This window comes from Bombina bombina, chromosome 7 (genome assembly GCF_027579735.1).
Source record: "Bombina bombina isolate aBomBom1 chromosome 7, aBomBom1.pri, whole genome shotgun sequence".
NCBI lineage: Eukaryota > Metazoa > Chordata > Amphibia > Anura > Bombinatoridae > Bombina > Bombina bombina.
This window is the reverse complement of record NC_069505.1, coordinates 80433128-80459344: the sequence shown is the minus strand read 5'-3', so window position 1 is coordinate 80459344 and position 26217 is coordinate 80433128. Positions and strand designations below refer to the sequence as shown.

The 26217-nt window shown below is 38.9% G+C and overlaps 1 protein-coding gene across 2 annotated transcripts in view; it reads right to left on the bottom strand.

The window, feature by feature from the left end:
• LOC128665902 (AP-2 complex subunit alpha-2) overlaps positions 1–26217 on the bottom strand; it is a 442402-nt gene that overhangs the window by 151636 nt on the left and 264549 nt on the right. The window contains exons 13-15 of one of the 2 annotated variants that reach the window (XM_053720151.1): positions 18075–18306; positions 5932–6102; positions 3559–3711 (exon numbers count right to left, since the gene is read on the bottom strand). In XM_053720151.1, the coding sequence (XP_053576126.1) occupies positions 3559–3711; positions 5932–6102; positions 18075–18306 (556 nt within the window). The remainder of the gene's footprint in view (positions 1–3558; positions 3712–5931; positions 6103–18074; positions 18307–26217) is intronic. The other variant, XM_053720152.1, reaches the window with a different exon arrangement.

Below are 26217 nucleotides of genomic sequence, written 5' to 3'. Positions count from 1 at the left end.
TGTGTACTGTGAGCATCCAATCAGAAGTCAAGCTGTCCACGCTTGCTAGAGGCTATGAGTGAAGCACTTTAAACCGCTTAACACACTTGCCAACCTGATAAGAAGTATAAACATCCAAAAACGAAAAAATTTCGGCAAAGTGCAATAGCGGTAAAAATAGAAATTTGAGTGTAGATACACTATTTAAAACATGGTGGTACCATCCAAAAATGTACAAGAATGAACAAATTAAGCATGAGAACAGAAAGCTAACATGTTTCGGCTCGCAGCCGTAATCATAGCTAGAGGGTACACCTGTGTGTAACATTAAGTACCCTAATCTAAATTCTCATTGGATAAAAACAGTCATGCATAATTTAACCATTCATTCACTTATATATATAGCAATTCAACCTTAAATAATGCAATAATACTTTACTAAAGAGAAATAGTAAAGATTTATTTACATTATTGGTTAAAGAGAAAATTACTTAGCCTTGTAAATATGTGACAGCAGTATAATCGTATTTACTTAATTTTATAACAAAGTCGTTATAAAAGAATATTAAATATTAAATGTTCTACAAAATTTTAGGTAGACATTACATTTTCAATGGATACTGTAACCTTACAGTTTCACAGATGAGTGGAAAAATTGACTAATAGCAAAGATGGGACCCAAACTATATTCTTATTGTGGTCCTGTTTTTATATAAATCTAATTTCGAACAGAGATAAATTAATTAACTCAAATATAATTCTTTGCCAACTATTGAATCATGATTTTTTTGGTGTCACCAATAGCAGACAATGACACAGTTTTTGGTGTCACCAATAGCAGACAAAGACACAATTATTTCCAGTAGTTTATTAAGTCGTACTCAGAGTATATACACATATATATATATATATATATATATATATATATATATATATATATATATATATATATATATATATACACACACATATATATATATATATACACACATATATATATATATATATATATATATATATATATACACACACATATATATATATATATATATATATATATATATATATATATATAAATATAAATATAATACTCAAAGAGGATCCCACACTCACTATTAACATGCAACCTCCGGGGTGCACTTTAAATATGTAATGTAGAAATAAAGCAAGAAAGGCACTCTCCGTATTTATCACCAAAACTTTACTTAGGTAAGTAAAGTTTTGGTGATAAATACGGAGAGTGCCTTTCTTGCTTTATTTATATATATATATATATATATATATATATATATATATATATATATATATATATATATACACACACATATATATATATATATATACATACATACATACATATACACACACACACACACACACACACACACACACACACATACATACATACACACACAAAGTATCTCACAAAAATGAGTACACCCCTCACATTTTTGTAAATATTTTATTATATCTTTTCATGTGTCAACACTGAATAAATTACACTTTGCTACAATGTAAAGTAGTGAGTGTACAGCCTGTATAACAGTGTAAATTTGCTGTCCCCTCAAAATAACTCAGCACACAGCCATTAATGTCTAAACCGTTGGCAACAAAAGTGAGTACACCCCCTAAGTTGAAATCTCCAAACTGGGCCCAATTAGCCATTTTCCCTCCCCGGGGATGTGACTCGTTAGTGTTACAAGGTCTCAGGTGTGAATGGGGAGCAGGTGTGTTAAATTTGGTGTTATCGCTCTACATAAAGATGGCCTAGGCTATAAGAAGATTGCAAAGACCCTGAAACTGAGCTGCAGCACGGTGAGCAAGACCATACAGCGGTTTCACAGAACAGGTTCCACTCAGAACAGGCCTCGCCATGTTCGACCAAAGAAGTTGAGTGCACGTGCTCCGTCATATCAAGAGGTTGTCTTCGGGAAATAGATATATGAGTGCTGCCAGCATTGCTGCAGAGGTTGAAGGGGTGGGGGGTCAGCCTGTCAGTGCTCAGACCATACACCGCATCAAATTGGTCTACATGGCTGCAGTCCCAGAAGGAAGCCTCTTCTAAAGATGATGCACAAGAAAGCCTGCAAACAGTTTGCTGAAGACAAGCATACTAAGGACATGGATTACTGGAACCATGTCCTGTGGTCCGATGAGACCAAGATAAACGTATTTGGTTCAGATAGTGTCAAGCATGTGGGGCAGCAACCAGGTGAGGAGTACAAAGACAAGTGTGCCTTGCCTACAGTCAAGCATGCTGGTGGGAGTGTCATGGTCTGGCCCTGCATGAGTGCTGCCGGCACTAAGGAGCTACAGTTCATCGAGGGAACCATGAATGCCAACATATACTGTGACATACTGAAGCATGATCCCCTCTCTTCAAAGACTGGGCCGCATAACATCCACCAGCTCCATGATGTCGTCATGGAGGAGTGGAAGAGGACTTCAGTGGCATCCTGTGAAGATCTGGTGAACTCCATGCCCAAGAGGGTTAAGGCAGTGCTGGAAAATAATGGTGGCTACACAAAATATTGACACTTTGGGTGCAATTTGGACATTTCCACTTAGGGGTGTACTCACTTTTGTTGCCAACGGTTTAGACATTAATGGCTATGTGTTGAGTTATTTTAAACTGTTATACAGGCTGTACACACTACTTTACATTGTAGCAAAGTGTAATTTCTTCAGTGTTGTCACATGAAAAGATATAATAAAATATTTACAAAAACCTGAGGGGTGTACTCACTTTTGTGTGTGTGTTATTAGCCAACATTCGAAACACAAGATACTAAACACTGAAGTCTGCAATAGTTTTTAGTGGACAAATAAAACAGGCAGCAAAGGCACTGGGTGCGTACATTTGCAGAAGTGTGTAGAAAAGTTTCTTCTTTGCCACGAGAGCTCTCTTCTCCATTTTACACCAGAAACAGTGAGGGTCTCAAATAATTTTAACAGGCCATGCTTTAAAAGATATCTATGCTTAAGCACAGGCAACAGTGAAAATAATAAAACCAAAGAACCACTTTATCTACAAATACAATTTAAGTTTGAATTTAAACTGAAAATAATACAGCAGTATCAATTGTGTACTTCCAAATTATGTTCATTGGCCAATAGATTCTTACTACTAATTCACATTGAATGATAGGTATTTCCTCCCAACACCCTTTGGTTAATGAATACAGAATTTTAATAAGCAGGAGAAGTGAAAAGTACCTATCAGCCAATGAGTAAAAAGTAGAAAGTACATTACTGTTCAACTGAAATGGCTTTTAGTTTACATTTTTCAGGGGAAAAAAATATGATGATATGTTCAACATATTTAAATGCTGTTCATATGAATTTTTTTTAAATACAAAACCCCTTAAAACTAGTATGTCCAAGAGTTACTTCCATGTAGCAGTCCTTCATTAAACCTCAACTAAATAGTAAATAGAAAAGCATCCAAACAAGCTCTATTAATACACACCGTTATTGACATTTAACCGTTATTTACATTGACACCGTTATTGATTATTGACATTTAACGGCAAACACTGTGTTAAAATCTCATGCCATTCCTCTAGTTTAAAATGGAACCTGATAGGTCGGCAGTCCTACTACAGACTGGTTAATCTCAGTAAGGGACAGTTGATTACTGACTGGGGTAGGAACCAGAAGAGAGCATGGACGGGGGCGCATCACACATCTGGATAGGCTTCCAAAGACATTTGGTGGAGATGGAAGACCTTGCTGGTGGGGGTTATAACCAAAAGAAAAAAAAAATAATTGGTAGCAAACATGTAAATGCACAAACTGCAATATGATCAGTGATTTTTTTTTCTGTGACATCCCAACAGCTAAAAGCCCAAGAACTGATTTAATTTTTTACTCCCTTTCCATCGTTCATCATTTTTTTAGAATGTTTTATTTATACACGGGTGCTGTATTTCTCAACCCTGTAAGTAGCAAGTACCTGTTTAGTACGATTATTCTTAATGTACCAGATAACCAAAACATATACCTGATTTAAAACCAACTTTGGGGTCCCTAGTCATAAAGGATGATCTTCCTGGAGTTATTCTGAAGTAAATCGACTCCAGACTAGTCAAGAAAAGCCATCCTGATGTATGCCCACAGGTCAAAATATTTAAATGAGATGACTCTAGAGCCATTCACTGGCCGCTCATGCTTGTGAAGTAATCAGTAAGGCAATCTGCTTATAATTCTGAAGTCAACAACCAGAATTTTTTACCTTAGCTGATGACTTTACAAGCCTGATGTCTGATGACGTGCAAATGACTTCTAAAGTAATTTTATGATCATCAAATCACTCCAGGATGGTCTCTAAAGTAATTCCGTTAGTCTTGTGGTGTTATGATCCATGGCATAAATATGGGGGTATATATATATATATATATATATATATATATAATGTTTTTGCAATTCAGGGATCTATTTTAGCTTATTATTTTTGTCTGCAGATACAGTAAAAATTTAGAAATGCTAAGACGAACAAATATAAAGATTGCTATTCCTCTGCCTCTTTGAAAAAATTAGGGAAAAATACAGCATAAAGCGAGAGATACAGGGGTATATTAAATAACTTCCATCTGTATAGGATATCTCTCCATAGATCGTTTATCTGGTTTATTTCATTTTGTTTGATACACTTCTGTTAGAAATTGCTAAACTGGATTTCCCATACTTAAATTCTGGTATTACAGAATTTAGTGGCACATATCATCATGGAATACTTTACATATAATAATTCATGATGGAAATGTATTTGTCACCTTACACATTTGCACTTTTTACAGTGGTACACGTTACACTTTACCTGACACATTTCTCTATATTTAACTTTTCTGAATCTGCACCACGGATAGATATATTTTTAAACTAAGTGGATACCCATTTCCAGGGTATGCAGGAAACCATACATTGGTGTTGCACAACTATTTATAATTATATATATATATATACATATATTTAAAAACTACAAAAAAAAAATTAAAAAATGATTTAAGTTATACAAGTGTCCAATACACCAAACAAATCTGCAGTGTTGTAGTAGGATTCATAAACAGAACTGTACAGATATTAAATAGACCGTTTACACAACACCTTTTTACACATAACACCAATCAAAACACTTTTTTTCAAATATGGCGTTCTATCAAGGTTCATTTTAAGTTAGAGACAAAACCATATGCTAACTCACCTGAAAGTGATGCAGCATAGTGGAAAAAACTTACAAGAAATATCCCTTGAACATCTCTATGTAAAAAAGGAAGATATTTTTCCTCACAATTTCTTAATATAATTACAGTAAGTGGTTGGTTATCCTTCAGCTACTGTCGTATGCATGTAAAAAATAATAAACAAAACAGCCAATCAGCTTCATCAGTGGTGATGTCACACTTTGCTTTACTATGATCTCATGAGATTTCATTTAAATCTCACAAGATTTCATAGTAAACTTCCTTATACTGAGGAGGGAAATAACATGAATGTGCTACACATGCCAAAAACACACTCCCTTGCTAGTCTTGGGACTAGCATCATGATTGGCTGCTTAAGTAGCTTGAATGGAATGTGGCTACTGAAGAAAATTTGAGGAAAAATATCTTCCTTTTTTACATAGAGATGTTCAGGTGATATTTTCTAGTCACCTTTTCACTGCTCTGCTGCATTACTTTCAAATGCTTCAACATTTGGGTATCATGTCCCTTTAAGTAGTTATAGGGGCCAGTTCTAGGATATCTCCATAAATACCTGTCCATAAATGGGCATCTTCATTCCATAAGCCACGGGAGGTGCACACAAATAATGTTGTTGGAGGTTTTACACCAACATAGGTGCATACTATCAAAAATGTTTGCCAACCCTCCCCTAACGTAATCAGTTCTAAATATAACTGAATAAGCATACAGAAAGTTATGCCTGGCACTATTCTGCCTTTTAACATACCGCTGTGCTGACAGGGGCGGGCTCAGTGCCCCCATTCACATCAGACGTACTCTTCTCCTTCTTGGTATCTTCTAGATCGGTCACTGTGCTTGGACCCTTTTTCTTCTTCAGCTTGGCTAAAATAGAGGACTCTCGCTCAGGGAATGGTGGCATCTCCTCCAGGACGGTGGCCTGCATCAAAATTAATTTGATCATTAAAGCTTTATTTTTACATTGCAACTATCACTTAAGGCACATTTATTCACTTAACTGGCATTTAGTATACATGTTAAAAGAGACTAGAACATCTAAATCTATGTATGAGAAATAAAATCAAAATGCTCATAGCAAAGCAAGTTTTCAAACTTTCTTCTCAATTATCCTATTTAACCCCTTAATGACCGAGGACGTGCAGGGTACGTCCTTAAAAAAAAGGCAGTTAACGCCTGAGGACGTACCCTGCACGTCCTCGGTTTGGAAAGCAGCTGGAAGCGATCCTGCTCGCTTCCAGCTGCTTTCCGGTTATTGCAGTGATGCCTCGATATCGAGGCATCCTGCAATAACCATTTGTAGCCATCCGGTGCAGAGAGAGCCACTCTGTGGCCCTCTCTGCACCGGACATTAACGGCTACGTTCGTTGGTGGGTGGGAGCCGGTATGGGAGGTGGGTGGCGGCCATCGATGGCCTTTGTGATGCGGAGGGGGGCGGGATCGGGGGCGGGGACGACCGGGGGGACGCGCACGGACGCTCGCGCGTGCACGGGGAGGCCGGGCGGGCGCGTGCACGGGGAGGGAGCGGGTGGGAACCACTACCTACAGAAAATGTTTATGTTAGAAGTGGGGATCAAAGGGGTTAATATGGTTTTTTTGGTGATCGGTTTGGCTGGTGGGGTATTGGACTGTGGGGGGGAAGCTACACTACAGAAACAAAAAGTAAAACATAAAAAATAAAACATTTTTATTTGCAAACTGGGTACTGGCAGACAGCTGCCAGTACCCAAGATGGCCCCAATAAGGCAGAGGGGGAGGGTTAGGGAGCTATTTTGGGGGGATCAGGGAGGTTGGGGGCTAAGGGGGGACCCTACATAGCAGCATATGTAAATATGCTTAAAAAAAAATTTTTTTTTTTTTTTTTATACCTTTTATTTTAGTACTGGCAGACTTTCTGCCAGTACTTAAGATGGCGGGGACAATTGTGGGGTGGGGGAGGGAAGAGTGCTGTTTGGGAGGGATCAGGGGGTGGGATGTGTCAGGTGGGAGTCTGATCTCTACACTAAAGCTAAAATTAACCCTGCAAGCTCCCTACAAACTACCTAATTAACCCCTTCACTGCTGGCCATAATACACATGTGATGCGCAGCAGCATTTAGCGGCCTTATAATTACCAAAAAGCAACGCCAAAGCCATATATGTCTGCTATTTATGAACAAAGGGGATCCCAGAGAAGCATTTAAAACCATTTGTGCCATAATTGCACAAGCTGTTTGTAAATAATTTTAGTGAAAAACCTAAAGTTTGAAAAAGTGAACAATTTTTTTTTATTTGATTGCTTTTGGCGGTGAAATGGTGGCATGAAATATACCAAAATGGGCCTAGATCAATACTTGGGGTTGTCTACTACACTACACTAGAGCTAAAATTAACCCTAGAAGCTCCCTACATGCTCCCTAATTAACCCATTCACTGCTGGGCATAATACACGGTTGGTGCGCAGTGGCATTTAGCAGCCTTCTAATTACCAAAAAGCAAAGCCAAAGCCATATATGTCTGCTATTTATGAACAAAGGGGATCCCAGAGAAGCATTTACAACCATTTATTCCATAATTTCATGAGTTGTTTGTAAATAATTTCAGTGAGAAACCTAAAGTTTGTGAAAAAATTTGTGAAAAAGTAAAATAATTTTTTTATTTGATCGCATTCGGCGGTGAAATGGTGCCATGAAATATACCAAAATGGGCCTAGATCAATACTTTGGGATGTCTTCTAAAAAAAAATATATACATGTCAATGGATATTCAGAGATTCCTGAAAGATATTAGTGTCCCAATGTAACTAGCGCTAATTTTGAAAAAAAGTGGTTTGGAAATGGCAAAGTGCTACTTGTACTTATAGCCCTATAACTTGCAAAAAAAGTAAAGAACATGTAAACATTGGGTATTTCTAAACTCAGGACAAAATTTAGAAACTATTTAGCATGGGTGTTTTTTGGTGGTTGTAGATGTGTAACAGATTTTGGGGGTCAAAGTTAGAAAAAGTGTGTTTTTTTCCATTTTTTCCTCATATTTTATAATATTTTTTATAGTAAATTATAAGATATGATGAAAATAATGGTATATTTTGAAAGTCCATTTAATGGCAAGAAAAACGGTATATAATATGTGTGGGTACAGTAAATGAGTAAGAGGAAAATTACAGCTAAACACAAACACCACAAAAATGTAAAAATAGCCTTGGTCCCAAACGGACAGAAAATGGAAAAGTGCTGTGGTCATTAAGGGGTTAAGCACTATGGAAAATAATATAATACTGCACCATATGATAAAAACAACTGAAAACTGTGTAGAACGGATATTAAAGGGACATGAAACCAATTTTTTTGGGGGGGGGATTTAGAGAGAGCGTGCAATTTTAAACAACTTTCCAATTTAATTCTATTATCTAATTTGCTTCATTCTTTTGATTTCCTTTGTTAAAAAACAAGTATAAATAGGCTCAGTAGCTTCTGATTGGTGGCTGCACATTGATGCCTCGTGTGATTGGCTCACTTATGTGCATTGCTATTTCTTCAAGAGGGATATTTTTAGATCATTGAAGTAAATTGGAATATTGCTTAAAATTGTATCCTCTATACGAATCATGAAATAAAAAACATAATTTATGTAAGAACTTACTTGATAAATTTATTCCTTTCATGGTGGCGAGAGTCCCCGATTTGTTACATATGGGATATACATTCCTACCAGAAGGAGGCAAAGTTTCCCAAACCTCAAAACCTATAAATACCCCACCCACCTCACTCATATCTCAGTTTAACGTATAGCCAAGAAGTGAGGTGTAAAAAGGCGTAAGAAAAAGTCATAAAAAGGAACAGGAAAAAGGGATGTGCTTTGTTAAAAAAACAACCCATAATAGGGAGAGGACCCCGTGGAAATGAAATAAATGACGTTATCATTTAAGTTCTTACATAAATTATGTTTTCTTTCATATACGTGTCGAGAGTCCACGATTTGTTACATATGAGATATAATGCCCCAGATGTGGAAGGCCGCAAGTAACAAAATAAAAAGGGAGAGATAAAATATAAACAGTTTTTTTGGCTGAAAATAATATCCAAATTAAAGTCTTATAATAACTAAAAAACCTGAAGAAATTGTTATAGGCAACAGAATCAATGAGTGACCACTGCCTGAAGAACCTTTCTACCAAAAGCTGCTTCTGAAGAGGTAAAAACATTAAAATGGTAAAATTTGGTAAAATTATGCAAAGACCAAGTGGCTGCTTTGCAGGTTTGATCAACTAAAGCCTCATTCTCGAAAGCCCAAGATGTGGCAGCTGATCTTGTAGAATGAGCAGTAATTCTCTGAGGCAGAGACTGACCCACTTCCAAATAAGCTTTGTGAAGTTTTAACCAAGAGGCTAAAGAAATAGCAGAAGCTTTATGACCCTTCCATGAACCAGTAAAAATGGCAAACTAGAATGAATAAAAGCTCAACGCATTTCTCGGATTTAACGTTTCTTTAGGTGAGATCTTCTCACCTGATTATACTGTAAATCCGAGAAACGCGTTCAGCTTTTTTTATTCATTCAGTTTTAAACTGGTTTTTAATAAAACACCTGTTTTTACCGTTCCTTACTGTTCTGAGCTGTATCTAAGAACGAGACTGACGGAGCACTGATTGGTTTGGGCTACCTATACCTTACTGAGTTATCTGCTCGTACATTCGCTTATTGGAGCCGACATCCCGGGAACAAGTTTGCTGGGCGACTTCCAATAGCCCAGTCTGCCTGAATTGCACGTATGTGCTTTGGAATCCGTGAATACATTTCTTCACTTATGTGAAAGCTGTTACTGTGAAGATATCACACCATTGGGGTGCCCTCTTGTGTTTGTGTTTTTTAGCCTGTGATCTTGTGTCCTGCAAGATCGTTTTTTGAAGAGGTTGCTGCCCATATCCAACACATATCATCTGGATTATTATCACCTTCCAGTGAACTTTGAGAGTCCTGCTATTTATATGGACTATTTTTTGGAGTTTCTACTGCTTTGAGTTTGTGTTTATTATCATATATTTTATTTACTTACCTATTTGCACTAATGCTATTTGTTTCTTGTAGGCGCTTTTAGCAACTTGTATCTATTTTTTCATTGAGGAAATATATAAGCATATTGGAATGACCAAGGGATTGCAAGAGCATCCGTCATTACTGCCTAAGGATCCCTTGACCTTGCAAGGTATCTGGGAAGTTTCATGTTCAAACGAAAGGTCATGAGAGCTATTTGTCGAAGACCCCAGATCTGAACAATTTGTAAGAATTCATCCTGATCGAGAAACCATTCCCCCGGTTGAAGTGACTGACAGCCGAGATAATCTGCCTCCCAGTTGTCCACACCTGGGATGTGAATCGCAGTGATGAGAGAGGAATTGGTTTCTGCCCAAGAAAGTATCCAAGATATTTCTTTCATGGCTAAGTAAACTTAAAATTCCCCCTTGATGATTGATATATGCCACTGTTGTAATATTGTCTTTTTGTACATCTGGCGTACATTATACACCAAGTGTCTGAAAAAAGAGACAGTCTGCCCCCTTCTCAATCCGATCCCGGATCGGGGGGCCGCCCCTTCATGCCGATTTGTTCTCGGTGGGCTTCTTAGTCTGTCGGACTGATTCCAGGATTGAGCTGGCTTCCAAGTACTCTTGGGCTGCTCGGCTTGTCGTTATTTGTCAGAACGAAAATTAGACAATTGTCGTCCCTTAGGTCTATTCTTCTTATCTTGCAGTAGGAAGGCACCTTTCCCTCCGGTAACCGTAGAAATAATGGAGTCCAGCCGTGTACCTTTAATTAAACAATACTTAAAGGGATGTAAAGTCCAAATTCAACTTTCAAGATTCAGAGTATGTAATTTTAAACAACTTTCTAATTTACTTTTATCATCAAATTTGCTTTGTTCTCTTGGTATTCTTTGTTGAAAGCTAAACCTAGGTAGACTCATATGCTAATTTCTAAGCCCTTGAAGAACGCCTCTTATCTAAATGCAGTTGAAAGTTTTTCACAGCTAGAGGGCGTTAGTTTATGTGTTTCATATAAATATCATTGTGCTCATGCACGTTAAGTTATTTAAGAGTCAGCACTAATTGCCTGAAATGCTAGTCTGTCAAAAGATCTGAGATAAGGAGACAGTCAGCAGAAGCTTAGATACACGGTAATTACAGAGGTAAAAAGTGTTAATATTATATAACCGTGTTGGTTATGCAAAACTGGGGAATAGGTAATAAAGGAATTATCTATCTTTTTAAACAATAACATTTTTTGGTGTTTACTATCCCCTTTAATTTGTTTTACTTATTGACAATAACAGAGAACAACATTTTGTACTGGCAAATTCAAAACTAAACCCATGATTCAGACACAACATGTATTTTTAAGAAATTTAATTAAATTAACTTTTATTATCAAATGTGCTATGTTCTCTTGGTTTCCTTTGTTAAAAAGGAATATTTACATATCCTACACTACTCGTGTCTACACACATTTGTCTATAGTCATTGGGTCACCATACAGGGAGTGCAGAATTATTAGGCAAGTTGTATTTTTGAGGATTAATTTTATTATTGAACAACAACCATGTTCTCAATGAACCCAAAAAACTCCTTAATATCAAAGCTGAATAGTTTTGGAAGTAGTTTTTAGTTTGTTTTTAGTTATAGCTATTTTAGGGGGATATCTGTGTGTGCAGGTGACTATTACTGTGCATAATTATTAGGCAACTTAACAAAAAACAAATATATACCCATTTCAATTATTTATTTTTACCAGTGAAACCAATATAACATCTCAACATTCACAAATATACATTTCTGACATTCAAAAACAAAACAAAAACAAATCAGTGACCAATATAGCCACCTTTCTTTGCAAGGACACTCAAAAGCCTGCCATCCATGGATTCTGTCAGTGTTTTGATCTGTTCATCATCAACATTGCGTGCAGCAGCAACCACAGCCTCCCAGACACTGTTCAGAGAGGTGTACTGTTTTCCCTCCTTGTAAATCTCACATTTGATGATGGACCACAGGTTCTCAATGGGGTTCAGATCAGGTGAAAAAGGAGGCCATGTCATTAGATTTTCTTCTTTTATACCCTTTCTTGCCAGCCACGCTGTGGAGTACTTGGACGCGTGTGATGGAGCATTGTCCTGCATGAAAATCATGTTTTTCTTGAAGGATACAGACTTCTTCCTGTACCACTGCTTGAAGAAGGTGTCTTCCAGAAACTGGCATTAGGACTGGGAGTTGAGCTTGACTCCATCCTCAACCCGAAAAGGCCCCACAAGCTCATCTTTGATGATACCAGCCCAAACCAGTACTCCACCTCCACCTTGCTGGCGTCTGAGTCGGACTGGAGCTCTCTGCCCTTTACCAATCCAGCCACGGGCCCATCCATCTGGCCCATAAATACTCACTCTCATTTCATCAGTCCATAAAACCTTAGAAAAATCAGTCTTGAGATATTTCTTGGCCCAGTCTTGACGTTTCAGCTTGTGTGTCTTGTTCAGTGGTGGTCGTCTTTCAGCCTTTCTTACCTTGGCCATGTCTCTGAGTATTGCACACCTTGTGCTTTTGGGCACTCCAGTGATGTTGCAGCTCTGAAATATGGCCAAACTGGTGGCAAGTGGCATCTTGGCAGCTGCACGCTTGACTTTTCTCAGTTCATGGGCAGTTATTTTGCGCCTTGGTTTTTCCACACGCTTCTTGCGACCCTGTTGACTATTTTGAAAGAAACGCTTGATTGTTCGATGATCACGCTTCAGAAGCTTTGCAATTTTAAGAGTGCTTTTTTAAGCTGCATCCCTCTGCAAGATATCTCACTATTTTTGACTTTTCTGAGCCTGTCAAGTCCTTCTTTTGACCCATTTTGCCAAAGGAAAGGAAGTTGCCTAATAATTATGCACAGCTGATATAGGGTGTTGATGTCATTAGACCACACCCCTTCTCATTACAGAGATGCACATCACCTAATATGCTTAATTGGTAGTAGGCTTTCGAGCCTATACAGCTTGGAGTAAGACAACATGCATAAAGAGGATGATGTGGTCAAAATACTAATTTGCCTAATAATTCAGCACTCCCTGTATGCGTTCAGCTAGCTCCCAATAGTGAATTGCTCAGAAGAAGACATTAACTATGTGTTTAATCCATTTGCAGTGTTTAATCCATTTTCATATGCAAGGAAATAGCACAGTAATAAATACTCTCACATATTAAAGCATTTTCTTTTTTAATTTTGATATCCTCTAATTTCAAGGATACTAGGCAACCTGCAATACAATTTCATTTATATACATTTGTTTTTCCTGAATTATTTTTTCTATGTATGGTTAAAGGGACACTAAACACAAATTATAAACCTTGATATACAAGAATAATGTTGCAATTAAAACTGCAACATTATTTTGTCAAATTACTATATTTTTTATGTTTAGTCTTTTCACTGACAACCCTGTTCCCCAGAACAAAAGAACCACTGCTAACCAATCACAAATTACATTTCAGATATAGCACAAGCTCTGTGTGCACATGTGCAGACTGTGGCCCATTTAGATTGTAAGTTCCCACGGGAACAGGGCTCCCAATTCCCCCTGTATTTGTTTGTTAAATTTTGTCTGGTGTCTCATATCGTACTGTCCTTGTATCTTTGTTACCCACGGACAGCGCTGCAGAATCTGTTGGCGATTTATAAATAAAGAGTAGTAATAATGGGGTAGACTGCTCTCTTGTATTCCCTTAAGGTGGTTTAGCACTGATGTAATAGTAATAATAGTAACTTGGTTACTATTGCAAAGAATGATTTGCCTACCGATAATCCACCTTTTAAAAGTATGTGACACCATAGAAGCTTAGGGAGGGAAAAGTAAACAAAAGCTTGCATAAATTGCCTTAAAGTATTAACCCAAGCCTCCCAAAAATAAATAAATAAAAATAAATAATAAATGTATATTGCAATAATGTTTTATTTGCAATAATGAAACATTTTATGCATTAAAATGTTAAGTTTAATAGTCTTTAAAGATCACTCTTTTAGGAATTGCAATAATAATAATTAAAAAATGTATTTTGGGGCATGTCTTGACCGCGGCCATGATCAGCAGCAATTTTGGGAAGCTCCTCAAGCAAATATAACAACTCATTGTTTATCTCCTCTCAAACTTGGCATCCTGCTCTGTAACTTATCAAGCTAACAAAGGAGAAGACACGGAGCTGAACGATACCTTCATTTTTACGATCCTATCAGCCAGATCCAAACTGGTCTGGTTTAGAATGCAGGCAGCGACATCATTACACTCATACATCACCCCCATCGGTTAACCAAGTAACCGAGTAGAGCAGTGCTTACCTGCTACCACTTTCAGCATTTGACCATAAACGGTTATCACTCATGTACTGATACAAGTGAAGAGACTTGGATAAATTACTTCTCTCATGGTGACTGACCTTAGAGTCCTGATTGATGCGCTCATAGGACGGGTAGATACCCATACAGCAAGACTCACGTCAGAGATCAGATATGCATCTTCCAGTATTACCATAAGGGAACCTACAGCCATACCCTATGCTTGCTGGGATGACCAGGTGAATTGTGACAAGCCGGAGTGATCAAGATGGTATTATACAGCCTCACAAGATAAACGCAGGATTTACGCTGATGCCTCCACATCACAGGCGATTGAGGTTCTATATAAGGACAAGACAAAGAACGGTGCTGATTTTGAAGAGCACATGAGTCTGGCAGAAGACCTCCACTTCCCGAGTAGAAAACGTGGAGTGGCGGGTTGCTCTTGCGGGGAGACTTCATTTGGTTTTCACCTATTGACGCTCACGCAACTGCCCTGCATCATGATCCCGCCAAGCAGTTGCAATCCAGTACCTAAGGAGTGGGCTGCTCAATGTAGAAGGCGGCATCTGCCAATGTTACCTAAAGGAGAATTGTTGTGGGACCCGGGAAGTCGTGGCCCTCATCACTTTTCTAGTCGCATGGTTGGGAGGACTGGTAAAATATAATTTGTAAATGGGTCATCATTGGAGCAACTAGTGGGTCTGCAGATTACGTATGACCCCTTATAATTCTTCTTTTCCCTTGAACTATGGAAATAACGCTGAAACTGCTTTAAGTTGCAGTCCTGGAACTGTTTAGTTGTGCTATATGTATATTTATACACTGTCTTATTTTATTACAGCAGATAATTACTACGAGGCAGGTCGTATTTAGAGGCTATTCATACTTATTTTATTATCCATTGTTACCCAGAGGATGGCCTGACCTTTGTTCTACTCTACCTACCCACGAGAGTTTATCTAACAACTCCATTATACGTTAAATACTAAAGCCCTGTCCTAGTTAGGTCACCCTAGATAAGACAGCCACAGTGATTTTTTATTTCTCTCCAATTTCTCACATGTGATACAAAATATATCAAAATCTCCTTATTGTAAAAAGATAAACCTTTGTATATTACAGCACCCCACTATTTTTGCAAGTTTGCTTCAGATGGTTTTGATGACCTATTCCCTCAAATGAAACAAAAGCTAGGTCCGATTGTTGTTCAGGGCTAATAATTAGGATATAGATTATATAAGGCCAATAGGTGTTTTTTTCTCCACTTTGCAATGATTTTTGTAAAGTATTAAGAGCCTTTAAGGGTCCTCCTCCTTTAACTTGGACCTACTGCCTGCGGCCGGGGTAGTGGGTAGTAAGAGTGCTATCATTAACCCTATTATCACAGAGCTTTAGTGGAGTGACACAGAGAGCCCCCATTTTTATACACCCCTATCACCGAGACCATGACAATCTAACATATCATTTTACAGGTTGTGCCAGTTTATCTTCTCCCGCCGCATACCAAATACCTAACTTACAAAATGGAAGTTATAGCTCTAAATTAGATATGTCCTAAAAGTCGCTATCTTCTCATAATAAGGAGATACATTTATGCCCCCCTTGCTTCTCTTCCAGGCTTCAGCATATAGCACGCACTTTCATATACTACTAAGGTAAAGTAGCCTCTCTATCAGAAGCAATATGTCTAACCTTTCAAATCTCTACAGGTGTGCCCCGAGTGACACAAAGACACTGAAAATACATATATTGGGATAAAACCTAGATAACTTCCCACTGTGTCCTCACTTCATAACCCTCTTGAGCCCTGAGACTTGTTTATTAGGACATCATTAACTTTTGTACTTCTATGTAGGTAATTCTTGCTTAATATACATTGATTAAGAAAAGGCTATAATCTACCCTATATAGGGTTCTTTGCTTACTGCAGGCTACCTTCTTCAGCAACGAATCTCTGGTTATTTTATTTTCACATTTAGCTTATTTGGTGATAATATGTATTTGCATTCTAACCTACTGCCATATGCATTAACATTATTGATTTACTACTATAATTTAAGGCTAAGTAACATAAGGTCTAAGACTTTCATTCATACTAAGGCCCAAAAGTGCCCATTACTCCTCACAGTTACATCGGGTGTTCAATGTTAACAAACGCATTAAGATACTGGATGCTCTACAGTTTTTCAGGCTTGTCAGTTATTAGTCACATGAGTATTTTAAGAATACAGAATTACAGATTATACTAAAGGGGAATCTATCCAGTATTAATCTCCATTTTCTATTTCATGAGAACACCACGTTAAAAGCTATATTATTGTTTAATAATTTTCTATCACTGAAACTATTTTCGCCTATAAAGCATACAAGCTCATATTCTCATATAATATATTAAGAGATTATCTATCCCATGTACATTGTACTTCCACATAAGCAACTTCAGATGCTAAAGCACTAATTCTATCAACAACTTTAGCTATGATATTCAATAATCCTTTTAAGCTACAGATACTAGTGAACCTATTCTATCAGTGGTCCAAGAGTGACCGTTTCGATCAGTTGAGACCCCCTCTGCATCATACTTCCTTGTCTGGGTACGAGAGTGACCCTGTTTAGGTTGGGAGGTGTTATAATCCTACATAAAATGAGATCTAATAATCATCTGTCCATTTATACATGTGATATAAAAAAATTGACCTCTCATAATTAATAGTTTGTTTCGGCTTACAATTGGCTATTATAAAGGATCACTCTAATAGGCAGCAAATAATGAGCCAGAGGTAGTATTAAAGGGACATTAAACACTTTGAGATAGTAATATAAAATTATAAATTGTATATATAAAACAACTCTGCAATATACTTTCATTATTTATTTTGTCCTCTTTGCCTGTAATTCCATTCTGAAATTGTGAGCTTTTCAGTTCCTGTTAGAAATGGAAGTGCAGAACACTGTTAAATCCAGCACAACCATTGGCTGCACACTCTAGTGACCTATTTATAACGGTCTCTAATTGGCCACAGCAGAGAAGGTAACACAAGTTACAACATGGCAGCTCCCAGTGTTTTATAGACACTAAACTTTACACTTATTTTGTCACTTTTTAAACAACTAATGAAACTTTAAAGATACATCTACATGTTAGTCATGGACTAATCTTTTCTTTGAATGCATCATTCTATCTAGCATGTATTTAGTGTTTAATGTCCCTTTAAGCTATCATATAAATTAAAAAGAGGTATCTTATTATTTTTTGCACTTTAAGTTTTGCATTGTTATTAGAGACAACATGGTTTGTTATATTTTCTGATAATCTTATTTGATGTCCTCAAACAGGAGATTTTATGTGAAAAATATGTTTAGTTTTATTTTATGATTGCCATGGCCGTTGGAGCGTTTCTTATTTGTATTCTATATGTATACTAACACAAAGTTAATGTTATCTTATAAAATACCTCTATAAAAAAAACTGATTAAAAACAAAAAAATTATTATATTCCCCATAGCTTGATAAAACTCATACAGGGTTCAGTAAATGTTCTCAGACGTACCAGGATATCATTGCTGGCAATAGAGCTAAGGCGCAAGTATTCTACGGCTCGCTGCTGTAACTCGACATCCGCATTCCTGAGCTGACTGTCGCTCCGTAGCACATCTTGGATAGTGGGTTTGATTTCGGGGAATAAATTGATGAACTTTATGTAGGCCGAGAGGAGTAGTGCCCGGGTCGGCACACTGCACAAGTGAAACTTGGAGTGCAGCAAGTTAAACTGAATTAATGGACTGAAAACAAGAAAAAGACAGTTATTTAAAAAAATAAAAAAAATAAAGCATGCACTAAAAGTAAATTCTAACATCATAAACCTAGAATTTGTTTTAAAAGTAGTTTCCATTGTTCACTGCATTTTGTAAGGTCCACATAGTTATCTGAAGCTGGACTCTATTCCAGATGACCCACACAAAAAAAAAAATTAAAAAGGAAAGGAAAGTCAAAATTAAACTTGTATGATTCAAATAGAGCAGGTTATTTTAAGAACTTTTAAAGTCACTTCTATATTCAAATGTGCTTCGTTCTCTTGGTATCCCTTGTTGAAAAATAATATGCACATATCCTACACTAGTGGAAGCTAGCTGCTGATTGGTGCCTGCACACATTTGTCTCTTGTGATTGGCTAACTAGATGTGTTCAGCTAGCTGCCAGTAGTGCAATGCTGTTCCTTCACAAAAGGATAACAAGAGAATGAAGCACATTTGAGAAGTGAATTGGAAAAAATAGAAGTGAATTGGAAATTTAACTGAAATTGTATGTTCTATCCAAATCATGAAAGGAAATGTTGGGGTTTCCTGTTCCTTTAAGAACTTTCCTTATTGGTCTGCAAACAAGTTACCCTACAAAAATATACATGTTGAAGAAATAACCCTCTGCTTTCCTATATGTCTATCTGATCTGTAATTTTTCTTGCTATAATAGGTCTAAAGAATTAAAGGGACATATTTTACACACACACACACACACATTATATATATATATATATATATATATATATATATATAAATAACATAAATTATGCTTACCTGATCATTTCCTTTTCTTCAGCTGGAAAGAGTCCACAGCTGCATTCATTACTTTTGGGAAATAAGAACCTGGCCGCCAGCAGGAGGCAAAGACACCCCAGCCAAAGACTTAAATACTCCTCCCACTCCCCTCATCCCCCAGTCATTCTGCCGAGGAACAAGAAACAGTAGAAGAAATATCAGGGTGAAAGGTGCCAGAAGAATAATAAGGACGCCCCACATAAAATTACGGGTGGGGAGCTGTGGACTTTCCATCAGAAGAAAAGGAAATGATCAGATAAGCATAATTTATGTTTTTCTTCTTAAATGGAAAGAGTCCACAGCTGCATTCATTACTTTTGGGAAAACAATACCCAAGCTATAGAGGACACTGAATGCCAAGATGGGAGGGTACAATAGGCGGCCCATACTGAGGGCACTAGGCCTGAACCTCTACCCAATAACAAAACCTGTTTCGTCTGAAGCTGAGAAAATTTTAAGAGGAAATCCCAAAGACACTGACTCGGAGTCAGTCCAAAAGCCAAACTAGAGACCGCAAACGGACTTGACTGAGCCAACAGTCCGCCAGGAGACACTGCCGCCCAACAGACGGTCACCCACCGCTCAAATGAAGGAGATACCAGCCTAAACCCCCAAGGGGACAAGGCAAAGGAGAACCACGGAAACCAAAAGGTCCCCTAATACAAAAAAGAACACCTCCAAGAGTGAGCCCAGCTCACAGAGACCCAAAGGAGCTCAAACAGGGGAAGGAGGCCACGTCTATACCAAGTGAAACCTGGGATAAGACCGGGAGATAGAAAAAAAGATGTCTCTCCAACATCCTGCAAGCACAGAATGCAACTGAAGAGGCAAAGTCCTCCCAGTGTCTGACCATAGAATACCAAAGCATTCGCCATGAAAAGTGTGTAATACACCCAGGAGAAAAAACCCAAGTTTGAGAACACAGAGTCCATAACAGGACGACACAGAGTCCATAACAGGACGACACAGAGTCCATAACAGGACGACACAGAGGGTACTTGCAAGGAGGAAGAAGCAGTCAAGCAAGAAACAGACCGCAAAAGCAACCCCCAGACAGAGGGCACGCTCCAGGCAACCTAAGTGGCCCCCTGAGAACCTCAGAACCCGAAGGAAGAGTAAACCCTCTTCTGAAATCAATGGAGCAAGTTGAATGGAAAATCTACACCCTAACAGATTGAGCTAACAGGATAGACTGAACAAGGCTCACACATTCAGAGGAGAATGTGACCTGAACACTCTGCCATCCTGACCTACAAACCCACACCCAGCTGGACCAACCCAGCCTCAGGGATCTAAGACAGGGGAACAAAAGAATCCCAAAACAGGTACAGGAACAAGCATAAGGATAGCACAGCTATCCCCACAGAGTACAAGTGCAACCCGACTCTGAAAACAGACAACAAGGCCATAGACCTAAGGATCTATCAAACTAAAGGCCCAACAAGTCTGACTTGGAGCCAGCAAGACCCCAGGGAGAACCAATCCCAACTTTCCACCTCTCATCCAGGAGAAGCCCCAAGCAAGGACTCTATAAACATAGGGAGGAGAATATCCCTTAATGGAAAGTAGGGCTGCATGATTAATCGCATATGCGATTTTAAACCGCTATTAATCGCCGCGATTTTAAAACCGCGAGAGCCGCGATTTTTTCCTAAATATATATAATTGTGTATATATGTGGCTTATACTGCTTCATTTGTTAATCATACCACTGTCTACAGTTAAAATGACTGTCCAAGAAAACATGACAATGTTGTGTGTCATAAGACCTAATAACTGGCTAGTGGCTACTATTTAATCACATCACAGGCAGCAAATTTTATTTTAACTATTTTGTGGTGTGTATTTTTATGCTCCAAGAGTGTATTGGACATTGAGAAACATGTACATTAAGATTCTGTAGTGTTAAATAAACTTTAGAATGCAAACTGAAGGTGTTATAGTCATTTATAAGAAAATCGCGATTAAATCGCAGTTTTTTTTTTTCCCCAAAAAAATCACAATTTTTTTTTGCCCATATCGCCCAGCCCTAGGGGATGATGCCGAAAGGGCAACAACTGTCCTCAAAGCCCAAAATCACCGGCTAATGGGAAGAGAAATTCCCAACACAGATGTCCTAGAAAAGGACCCCCCTACAAGTAGCTTGCTAAGCAGAGGCACAGCCAACCCATTCGACTGCAGAGCAGGGAATCCACGGGAACCCTGGCAAGCACCAGAAATTGGACATCGAGCACCAGCAGTGGGGTATGAACCAACAACCCTTGAGGCGCAAGCCACACAGCTAAACACCAAATGACATGGGTTATTCTGTGGCAGCAAGTAAAAAATACTCAGAAAACATGGCCAACCATGACCAGGTTAGGTAGATGGACCAAGGACATAGCCTAAGTTCCCACTACCGTGGAACGCCCCGACCAGCCCTAAAATCCAAGACTCCAAAACCACCCAAGACTGGTTAAGGAGAAATGCCAAACGAAGCTTCAGCGACCGGAAGTCTCAGGGAGAAAAACAGGTTCCGGGCACCTAATAGTTCAGGCAAACCTTACCCTAGAACTAAACACCGCAAGCTGGCTAAAAAGCCAGACACAAAGGATATGGATGCATATCCAGAGAATCCGGATAGCGAAACTCGAAAGCCCCGACCAAAGGAAGGAACCACCCCTAGCAAGTCCAACGCTCCAACGAGCAAGGCTAGAAGTCATATGAAGATACTTCTCAGAGCCTTCGAACAACCAAGGGAAACCTCGAGGTCCAAAAAATCCTACTAGCAGGACTAGTCTCCCTATCACCTCCGCACAAGCAGAGGACACAAGGAAGAGAAAGGCACGAAGCCTACCCAGCTCTAAAAAAACCAGAGCTAAACAAAGTCCCCGCAGGGAACAACCAACACCCAGAAACACAGATCCCTAAAAGGAGATCCAATGCACCCGGAGACAATGGAAGAAAACCCAAAGCTCTCTTATAACTCAGACAGACAGTACACGTCAAAGAGAAGAGCTGTATCTAGATACACTATAAACAGCTTCCGCATGCTAGACAGCTATCCTGTACAAGCTGTTGGACCAAACCCAAAAGGACAAATCCAGAGGCCTAAAAATGAAGGCCAAACCGCTCAACTGCGGTAAGCCCTTCAACCCTCCACCACATGGGGAGGAAAACTAAGTTCTGATGAAATCAGATGTCAGATAGAGAGACGCAGTTGAAAAACTCCCCTGCCCGGTCATCTATGATTGAAGGCTATAAGGACTGAAACAATCCTTCCCGCCTCACAGTCCCACAGGTCCTCTCAAATGCATAGTTGAACATGAAAAACAATGATAACCTGAGCACTCGGCGCTTCTACCGAACCAGCGGAGCAGAACAGCGCCACGTGTCTGAACAGCCACAAGACTGAACAAACCCGACATGGCCAGCCTGCACCTAGGGTTCTAACCAGCAAGCTGCATAAATTCTCCCTCATAGGGGAAAAAAAGAAAACAGACATTTTTAACATAGGACTAGAGCTGCAACAACTAATCGTCATAATCTATAATAATCGATTATGAAAATAGTTGTCAACGAATCTCATAATCGATAAGTTGGTTTGTAATTAGTTGGTCTGTGCACAACACCAGCTGCTTCACTCCAATGAACTCCTGCATATGGTATTGTGTTTTATGGTTATGCCCTTAGCCTGAAGGACATCTACAGACGTCTACTTTTCACTTTTTCAGGACACTATACGTTTACAACTACCCCTGGTATATATAATAGTCATCATTTGGATTGTTTATATTAAATCTGGTGATTTGGAACTATGCTTTGAATGATATAGTGCTGAGCTTGTTATTTACACCTTGCCCCTAGATTGATGCGAGTTATTTAAATTGATGTGCACTATTATCTGTTTGCACAATTATTAGCGTATTGCTTGCTATTGCTGATTATATGTACTGTATAAATAAATGTGTAAGGCTTTGTCCTGTTATTGATATACAGTCCTTAGCGCTTTTGATTTTTTTTTTTATAAATTGGGATATGTACCTTTAAAAGTATATATTCGTTATTTTTAGAGCGGACTAGATATTTCCCCTAACCTTATAGCTGGTTATTTACCATTGCATATAGATATTCAAGATATTTTTATGTTAGAATGAAGTCAAGGGTTACTTTATTGAGAGGCCCCTTGCCAAGGTAGAAAACACTTAGCATTGGTGAAGAGCTAACAAAGATAAATATCCCACTTTGGTGAAATTGGCCAAAACCCTACTTATACACCTCAACAGCCTTTTCTCTGCTGAAGGAAATATATCTGCAAACAGAGAACCAGCCTTAGCCAGAAGCATGTGGACATGTTGAGATTTTTGCATTTCAATACAAAGTTTCTGAAAGAGTGAATAACAGAATGTTATTAACAGTGATAGACTAACTCTTTCTAGTTCTACCTCTTTTCAAACAGTTTGTGGTTTTGTTTGGTTTAATTATAAAACTGTGCTCTCTAAAAATTGAAGAAACAGTTGTGTTAAAGTTTTAGTCTGAAGTTTATATTTGTAACACTTATTATGTGGATTTTATTTAAACATAGAAAACTATTATTGATTCTCTTTTTATCCGATTAGTCGATTAATCGAAAAAATAATCGGCCGATTAATCGATTATGAAAATAATCGTTAGTTGCAGCCCTACATAGGACTAACATGTCCAAAACAACTTCTGAAGAAGTAATAAAGAGCATCATTCCCAGAAGGTTCCCGAAGGAAACAGAAACAAATAAAAGACATCCCATCGGATATAAATAAAATTTAAGGCAACCCGGAGGTTAACGCCCAAAAAGACACAGGCCTACCCGCAGGACCAGCCAAACGGAGCCCTATGTTTTAAAAACTGGGAAAGATCTCAAACAAATGACAATCAGGAGATTACTTCATCCACACATGTCTAATGAGGTGCACCATTCGAATTAGCAGACTGAAAATCCCTGTATCTGGTAACAATAGGATCATTCAATAACTGAAAAACATATCTGAGCAATACTGTAACGAAATGCACAACACTTAGGGACAGTTACACCCAGGGGGAACTGTAGAGGTCCTCCCCAAGGCGGAAGGCCCGGGGCAATAGGGCACGAGCAAATTCTCAAAGAAACGTCTGGACTCTGCAGACGAAAAATCGTCAACGATATGTGGAAGTGAAAACATGCTGCAACCTCCGGGGGGAACACGCCACCCTGCATGGAGGAATCAGAAACTGGGTTACCCGCATGTGTAGAAGTATGAATTGGTAGGGAACTTGCTTCTCGGAAGACAGGGCCCCCAGAGGCGGATGGCTCAGCAGTCCCTTGATTCCCTGAACCGAGGAACCAGGCGCTCTGAAATGGCATACGGAACAAAACTGGTTGACATGTGTCAACGAGGCCAATCCGGATTAGTCACCGGACACAGAATCTGAAATCAAAATCGTCTCATCAGAATCCTCAGTAACTGAATCTGAAACAAGCACAGTCTCAGCATCAGAATCCCCCATAACTGGATAGAGGAAATATCAATATGGACTAAAGTATGAAAACAAAAACAGCACCTGACACCCACAATGGCTGGGGCACTCACCACCTCCTATGACCAGACCCCTGTGGGCTAGAATATCTCCTTCACCACACGGTCAGGAATGCGGAAATGGGGAACGGAACGGAACCATGGCCAAACACATGGTGAACCGAATAGTCCACAAAAGCCTGTCCAACCAAAAGGCTGCGTCACTTTCAAAGGCATCAAAGTTCCAACCACGAGCCCATAAACATCACACATAAGCAAGTTGAATCACATAACAAATATGATTATAAACCCCCCCTGTTCTATAACCCCCCTCAGGAGATATTAAAGAATGTCAAGTCACGTTCACCACTCTTCCTCATCTTGTTAATTACCTAAAATAAACGTTAGTTTAATTCATCATTTTTTTATAATTTAAGACTAAAACCATAATCGAAGGATTTATAAACCTACTTCGCTTACTTTCTTCCTCCGCCCGCCATCTTGTCCCTCGTATCTAATTTGATTGACATTGCCCTTAACGAATTCTAGCTCATACCCCGTGGCGTCCAGCCCCTTTTTGCACACGTAACGCGATCAAACTGCGCATGCGTTCCCTAACAAATCGTCATTGACAATCCATGCTGTTACGGTACCAACAGGATACCAAGGGTCAATACCAGATGGAAGATGCCCTGAATGTGAGATCAACAACTCACAACCCAGCTAATTCCCCCCTCAAACATGAGACCAGGCTCCACATTGAAGGTTAAAACAGAATGCCATTTATTGAAGGCTGTATGCCCAGTATTTATGCAGGTCTGACCCCAGATGGGGGGTTGAAAGAATATTGTACATTAGATATAGGGAAAACGCCCTTTGACAGGCCACAATAGAATTACATTCCTTAAGCAGATAAACAAGTTAAACACAAGACACACTTGAGCCTTTTCTTATCACTTGGGCATCTGCTCTCTGGATGGGATTAAACAATGTGAATCTTTATCACTTAAATTTAATTACAACACACAATAGCTGATGCCAGCAACCTTGTATTTAGGAAATAGCTTCTTAAAGCTGAACAAAGTTAACTCTTTCAGTACTGACAGAAGGGTCTGTCACATAGCTCCCCCCTTGTGGAACACTCCGGCAGACCCGGTTTGACCCTTTGGCGGGTCAACCTGGGGATGACCGGACTAGGAGGTGGTAGGCATGTCAGTTTGCCGGGGCAATCCATCTGTATTCCCGTTATGAGAGAGAATTCCTGCCCGTATAAATAAGGGTTCAACTTCTTCATTGCCCAGATTAGGGCTAAACAGTCCTTCAAAATCTCATCAGCTTCTTTACGAGTTTTTTGTACCTGCTCTTTATAGGTATCCACAATCCCTTCATACTAACATAGGGTGCCCTTGAGTTGCTGCACCTCACTATGAGCCAGCGTCAGCTTCTCCTCCAGTGTCGCTAAGTTTGTCTTTAATGTTTCATGTTCCACTCAAGCTGGTGTTTTCTGCAGTCTGTCGGTGCAGCTTGTCTAGCAGAGATTCTCGTTCTAAACGTGCTTTTTCCTCTGCGCTCCTCTTCTCTCCCGCTA